Raw genomic sequence first — 7633 nt, 5'->3', positions numbered from 1 at the left:
ATAATTAAAATTTGAAAATATGCTGTTTTGGCTTTATTTTATGATTTATTTTATAAGAATTCTTAGGATTTATACGGTTGACCAAATTACGCTATGAAAAAATAAAATCTCGATTTTTTGTGTTTCGGGAAAATGATCATATTTTTTGTTTGCAATGAGATAGAAGGTAGGTATATTCAAGAAAAAGTTGCACTAGGTTTTTATCTTTCCAATGGTTTATTTGGCTTCATGAAATTCGAAAAAATACGAGTTTTAGAGTCGTTTAAAAAAAATATGACCAAATTACGCTATACTCCCCTACTATTCTTTTACCGTTTTGGAGAATTCTCTTTAGAATATTACAGTATTATAAATTTAATTTTTTATTAAATATTATTTAATTTAATTAAAATCATTCTTAAAATTTTAGTAACTACTCTTTCTTTTTAGGGAACTAAAAAAATTTCTAACTGTAATGTAACCATCAATGTTGATATGCTAATTAAATGTAAATTAAATAATAATTTATATAAAAATTATTTCTCTGTATTTTAAACAATAAAATTTCGAATAATTTAAAAATATCTACGTGAAATTAATTTAATTTTTTATGTTTGTATGTGCTTTCGAGAAAGCGCGCTGTACGACGGGTAGCCATAGAGGTGCCCGCCGTATTAATGGCGCGTGCATATACCATGTGCACTTGTGCGGCGCGGCAGAATTAGTATTAATTATATTGCATAGAAAGCCGCTGTGATTGACTAAAGATTAGCAAGGTAGAATAGGTAAAAATTTTAAGTACTCTTTGACATATAATTAGAATAATAAATAAGATTTAATTGTCAAACTAAATCTTATTTAAGTTGCCATTGCTACCACTGCTCTTACTTAATAAATAGTTCTTTTTTACTAAAACAATGAAGTTAAATAATTTAAAACAGTTCAAATTTAACCCAAATTTGGGTTAAATTTCATTGTTTTAGTTAAAAATATAACTATTTATTAAGTAGAAGCAGTGGCGACTTAAATAAGTTTGACACTATACATTAAACAGTGTAATACCCGATAATTAATTGGTTGCAATCGCGAAATTAGATATTATAATATTATTATTATTACGATATTAAAATATGATATTGTGATATTTTCCACAGCACGGATGAGCACCAAAAAATCGTGGATATTACCGACATAATCGTGGACATTGGCTACGTAGTTCAATGTTCACACGTTTTATGGACATAGAGGCGCTTGGGACATGGCCGCCCATCACATTGGCCGCTCGCCGCTCTGAATAGTCTGAATGCTCTGAAGTCTGAGAATCCTCTGCTCTCGTTTCTTCTTGTATGAAAGGATCGCGGTGTTGACTTAGCGTGTTCTTGAGTCGATCAAAGTAGACTGAATTTGAAAGTAAAGATGGAAACAATATTGGAACAACAACGACGATATCATGAAGAAAGGGAGCGACTGATGGACGCGATGGTGAAGGAGATGTTGCACAAAAAGGCGGGACATCGCGAGAACATCAACTCGGAGCATCGCCTGAAAATGTTGCTGGATCAGTTTATGGACAGTACAATGCACTTGCAAGACTTGTACGAGGATAAGGATGGGCAGAGAAAAGAGGAAGTACGTTGATATAAGATTTTCAATATTATGTGTTACATAAAAACATTACTTTCCTAACCTTAATGATTTCTAACTTTTCTCACGACTATTCTTTTCGTGTGTTGAAAAATAGATTCTATCTTTTCGTTTATTGTTTTAGGTTCAGGCGCTCTCTGGCCCAAATGAATTCTCAGAATTTTACTCGCGCTTGAAGTCCATAAAGGAATTCTATCGACGACATCCCAACGAGATCAGCGTACCCATGTCCGTCGAATTCGAGGAGTTGGCCAAGATGAGAGAAAATCCAACCGAAGAGCTGTCCAATCTCGTCGAGTTTACGGACGAGGAGGGTTATGGCAAATACCTCGATCTTCACGAGTGCTATCAGAAATATATCAATCTTAAGGGGATAGAAAAGATAGACTATATAACCTACCTGTCGACCTTCGATCACTTATTCGACATTCCCAGAGAGAGGAAGAACGCGGAGTATCAGAGGTATGTCGAGTCCCTCTTAGGGTACCTGACAGATTATCTGAGCAGAGTGAGGCCTCTGCTCGACATGAGCGCGGAGGTCGAGGAAGCTAACAAAGACTTTCAAACTCAGTGGGAGAAGAATACTTTTCCCGGTTGGCCTAAGGAAACTGGAAGCGCCCTGACTCACGTTGGCGCGCACTTGGAACTATCTGCGTTCTCGTCGTGGGAGGAATTAGCGTCTCTTGGTTTAGACAGATTGAAGTCGGCTTTAATGGCGCTGGGACTCAAGTGCGGCGGTACCCTCGAGGAACGGGCGCAAAGACTTTTCAGCACGAAAGGCGAGGCCTCCTTAGATCCTAATCTACTGGCCAAGAATCGCAAGGGAAAGTCAGCCAAGGGCAAGGATTCCGAGAAGCAGAAGGAGATCGCACGATTCGAGGGTCATGTGTACAAGCTCTCCGAATTGGTGTCCAGTCAACGTGTCGCCACGAAGGAGAACGTTCAAAGGAAACAGGCGAGAACCGAGGGTGAAAGGGGAGACTCTGACGCGGAAGCAAGTGCAAGCGAATCGGAGGAGGAGGACGACAACGAGGTCCCGTACAATCCAAAGAATCTACCGTTGGGTTGGGACGGAAAGCCCATACCTTACTGGCTGTACAAGCTGCACGGTTTAAATATCAGTTACAACTGCGAGATTTGTGGAAACTTTACGTATAAGGGCCCGAAAGCATTCCAGAGACACTTTGCTGAATGGCGACACGCGCACGGCATGCGTTGCCTCGGCATTCCCAATACAGCGCATTTTGCTAACGTCACTCAGATCGAAGACGCTCTTGCTCTGTGGGAGAAACTGAAGGCGCAGAAACAAGCCGAACGTTGGCAGCCAGAGCAGGAAGAAGAATTCGAAGATTCGCTTGGTAATGTAGTCAATCGTAAAACGTACGAAGATCTCAAAAGACAAGGTCTGCTATAAAGTGTACTTCTGAGTCGAGTCTCTTATTGTAATCATTATCAGCTGTATCGCTAATTCTTTATAATTCTACTTATCCATTAAAGCATTTTTATCAATGAAATATTTTCTTATTCGAATTGTTTTGAAATTTATTGAATTATGTTAGTACCTTAAAATTTGAATTTTAAGCCAAAGAGCAATATTATTCACATGAATAGGCATACATGCACAGAAATAATTTATTTTAGACAATCATTTCTCGAATTACTTTTTGAATAAAAATATGATTTTTTTAAAATCCAAAATAATCTCAAATTTTTATAAAAGTGTACCTTTTGAAAAACAAATATGCAGACTTATTCAAATGTGATTTTTGAAATGAGATTCTTTCTTTTATAAAAAATACAATTTGTAGAAATTTCCATTTTTGCTTGTCACGTGCACGTATAATCAATCACAGTTTTGAACATAACTACATCTAATTTGTTTGCGTTTAAGATTATGAAATCTAGTTCCATTAGATAAATGGGGTTAGAAGTACATAATCTCTAATCCTTTATCCAAGCATTTTGGTTATATTTAATAAAAGCATACTTTTAAGCCCACGATTGTAGACAATATATAATTCGTATTAGAACTTAGGATGGAATACTATATTTAGATTTAGTTGCGATTTTTATGTGTGTGTATGTATGTGCGTGTATTTTGATATGTATTTTTTACATACGTGTAATTACATATTGTAATTCTTTAAAAGTTCTTATAATTTATTATAGAATATATATATAAATTAATATAAATAGATTCCGTTGCGAATTATAGATCGTCAAAAGTGGGCTGCCTGTGTAAAAAAAAGATGTTTGCTTAACCAATATATATTAAAAGCTTGAAAATTTACACATAATAATTATTTTCTAAGAACTGTTAATTTATACAAATTATTTTCCGCTAATTTTTTTATTATGCCATTAAAAAACACATTTCATTGAACTGACTAAATTTCGCCTATAATCAATCATCATTATAACTACCTCTATTTACCCTGTTAATACAAATCAACGTGGCCACATAAAAAAATTTTCCGAATTATGGTTTTTATTTTCCATTATTATAATAATTAAATTTATCAGAAATTAGATTTTAATTAAAATTATTCAAATAAAAGATATGGCTTTTCTAAAATTAAAATTAATATTTAAATTTTAATTAACGTGAAAATTGCTATCAATATGATCTTTCACAAGCAAGGTAAAAAAACCACAACTATGCCACAAAAAGCTATGCCACAATCTTTTCTTCTCTCCTTATTAATAACAAAAATCCAACAGTCGCAATTTCCTTACCTGCTTTTTTCTTGCTTCCATATATTTCTCGTTTTTAATAATAAAGATATGGTCTATGCATACATAGATATGGAATACTTAATAAATCTTATATTTGTTCCATTACTTTTTGCACCAAATAATTTTGCGATTAGCGAATATTACATTTGGAAGGGGGGGGAGGAAACATTTAATATACATAAAAGCACATTAATTGTGATCACACATCCATTTACTATTCCAAAAACACTTTGGTATCTGTCTCATTCTCTGGCCACGGCGCATAATACTGATGTGATCTGTCGTTAATTAGTCAGGCAGGAAGTACAATTGTTCCGGATTTTCTGTTTACACTGGACAATTAAGACTTTCATAAGGAACATGCATAGAATTAAATATTTTTAGGCATGTTTTGGATAACATTTTATCCCGGCACCAACAAGCTCCTCACATGGCGTTCGGAATAAACGGAATTTCAGACGACTATAGTTCTCCGGATATACCGGATATACAATCACAAAGGTCCTAGTACGCTAAATCGCGCGTATTCATATTTCACATATCATCGTTCATATTTCACAAGTAGAGCTCTCTGGATTGCGTCTCGCATCGTTATTCTTTATACACGATATTCGACTTCGAATATCGTCCATTCTAATTGCAAATTGGAAATGCAAAACGTTGTAACAGATTCTCAGTCTACAATTATTCAGTTAAAATTTTGTCGTTCTAATCGACAATTTGGTACCTCTCAATTTACGTTCCGTTGATTAAAAATTTCTTATCGATATGTGTCTAAGTATTCAACACAAAATGTACATCTCGTTTCTCTACGTCAGTTTTTTTCAATGCAAACTTCGCTACGGAATTAATGAACTATTAAATTATTAATTATTGATTATTAAAATTAGTTCCTAAGTTCATACTGTTAAATCTCTTGGCAAACTGAATTTGCGAATACTGATTTGTATAGAGGAAAGTTCTACGGAAAGGTTTTATGAGATCCCGCTCAAAAATATCACGATCATGCTGTTATCATTATATATCGTAGAAATATGTCTAATCTTAAAAGTTATTTCTTTAATTTAATCAATAAATTATTGGGTAAAATATATACGAAAGCTAAAAGATTTCCATAATCAGCTGATCACCAGAGTGCCAAAAGTATACGCGCACAAGCGTATACGCCTCGTACCGCACTTTAAGAATACTTCCAAGTCAATTTCTCAATTTGTTTCTAATAATCAATTTAGTTGCCTTCACTCTTCCACATTAATGCACACTGTAAAGGATGCTATATACTTGAGATATAAGTGCAACAGCAGAATACAAGCATTTTAACCCTGATGAAATAGCCAATATATATTCGGCTAAATAATACAATGATATATTGGATATTTTATCGGCAAAATACACTCATGTTATGTTTTTGCATTTACGAACACACGCAAGTGTCTGCTCACTACCGTCTCTGAAAAAAATTTTTATACGTATAATTGAATTTGTCTTTAAATAAGTTTAAATTTTGTCATAAAAATGTTTTAAATTCTCAAAAACGATAGACGGCGGGATATTTTGAAAGATGTAACATTTTGAAAACGTTTAAATACATCTTTAAAAAATGCCTCTGAAATCACAAAACTTTGTTTAAAATATTTTTCACTTACCGCGTCAACAATATACGCTTAGAAACGTAAAAGTCGATCTCTTTCTAGGGGGATGTTTCATTCCCATAACGTGCGTAAGAGCACCTATAAGAGAATACATGTTTCCCATATGCATTTTGATCTATATTATCACTATTATATTTTCGTATGTTTCTTTGTTGGATCACGCGCCTTTAGTGCACATCAGTGTGGAGTAGTCAAGCGACCGAATTCGCTATAAGGCCCGTTCGCTTTGCATGCATATATGCGCTTTGTATTGTAGCCAATAAAATGGATTTTCGCTTTATATGCCTCGAAAATGCTTCGGATACGCTCGTTAAAGCGACGCCAATCGGCGCCGCTGAACGAGGAGGGACGGATGTCTTGCGATAGTTACTTTAGCTTATAGCTCCTGGCTCATTATCGCAGCCATATTGGATTATGACATCAGACGCGAGAGATCGCACGCTTATGATATGAAATCACACTGTACATCACATTCATAGACAGCTATTTATTCTCGCACAATGTACATTGGAATAAATTAGTCTTTTTACACGTGCTCAATAAAATAAGCTTAGATGTGCCGCGGATTCTCTTTTCAATTCATAGAATAGATAGTTGTAAATCCTAATCATAATGATGAAACCTATTTTTGTGAAAACAGGATAATATTTTACAGTTAACACAGAATACGAATAAATTTAATTACATAATCATTTATTAATTCTCGCCTGACGAATACGCGCTTCGTCTCTGTTGAACTCGTCAACTCGTCTTTCTCCTGACTCCTGTAAAGATTACATTCCGTAATATTTAAATACAAGGGAACGATAAAATAAACATTTCTAACTCTTTAACTTCAACAGAGACTGAACTAAATAAAATCAGTATCCGCCAGACGAGAGTTTATGAAGAAGGATCAAGAAGAGAATTTTATGCATATTTTTTTTTCCCTATTTTATCGAATGAGAGTGGAGCATTTGAGAAAAAAAACTAATTTATTTCGGTGAATTGTGCAAGAGAGAGAGAAAGAGAGAGTTATATAATTTTTGCTTTAGATATCATAATTCAATATAGCTAACAGTCAAAACCAGAAGTCTTACATATTTAGCGGTATTCTCCGAAATGCGACAATACAGTGTCAACGAAGCGTCCTCGATAAAGGAATATCGAAGGAAGAGGAAGAGACTTAGGCACGATAGGTCGTACGTTGTCGGAGTTGCGGGAGATGCAGTGTCTGGAGAGGTGTGTGTCTCCTCGTCGCTTTATTCGACGCTGTCCACGACCGCGCTGTCGTCCAAAGTGTGAAGCCAATTGAAGATCATCATGTTTCTCTCATACTTGGACAGCTGATTTCCGCGTTCCCTCTCGACGTCCCGTACTGTCAGCGCGTGATTTCGCTCCTTCCGCCCGATCAAGGAAGCACCAGGAACTCCGGCGGCCGTTCCGGGCACCAGCAAAGTGGTCCCGTGAGAGCTCTGCGCCGCGGTAGCCGCCGCTTCTAGCTGGTCTAGATTAAACTCACTCTGCGAGAGGCGCTCCAAAGCGCGGTACGTGGTCAGCAGCCTAATGGAACATGAATGAGACATTCTATTCCTGCCTATTTTATGAAACCTGAAACGGCGTAACTTGAAACCCGCTTCAAG

At 35.7% G+C, this 7633-nt stretch overlaps 2 protein-coding genes across 2 annotated transcripts in view; one reads left to right on the top strand and one right to left on the bottom strand.

The window, feature by feature from the left end:
• Window positions 1–1259: 1259 nt before the first annotated feature.
• Window positions 1260–3913, top strand: LOC105452474 (splicing factor 3A subunit 3). Its single transcript, XM_011693593.1, has 2 exons — window positions 1260–1608; window positions 1748–3913. Exons 1-2 carry the CDS (start codon window positions 1396–1398, stop codon window positions 3035–3037), a joined length of 1503 nt encoding a protein of 500 aa, XP_011691895.1. The 5' UTR covers window positions 1260–1395; the 3' UTR covers window positions 3038–3913.
• A 516-nt stretch (window positions 3914–4429) lies between these two features.
• LOC105452473 overlaps window positions 4430–7633 on the bottom strand; it is a 43409-nt gene continuing 40205 nt past the window's right edge. Inside the window, exon 5 of the mRNA XM_011693592.1 lies at window positions 4430–7553. Within this exon, the coding sequence (XP_011691894.1) occupies window positions 7253–7553 (301 nt within the window). The 3' untranslated portion in view covers window positions 4430–7252. The remainder of the gene's footprint in view (window positions 7554–7633) is intronic.

Source organism: Wasmannia auropunctata, unplaced genomic scaffold, assembly GCF_000956235.1.
Source record: "Wasmannia auropunctata unplaced genomic scaffold, wasmannia.A_1.0 LD336031.1, whole genome shotgun sequence".
NCBI classification, from domain to species: domain Eukaryota; kingdom Metazoa; phylum Arthropoda; class Insecta; order Hymenoptera; family Formicidae; genus Wasmannia; species Wasmannia auropunctata.
This window is presented reverse-complemented; position numbering and strand designations above follow the sequence as displayed.

Coding starts and splice junctions, on each gene's coding strand:
- LOC105452474 (XM_011693593.1), top strand. CDS start 1,396: ATGGAAACAATATTGGAACAACAACGACGATATCATGAAGAAAGGGAG. Junction 1,609..1,747: donor ATGGGCAGAGAAAAGAGGAA/GTACGTTGATAT, acceptor TTATTGTTTTAG/GTTCAGGCGCTCTCTGGCCC.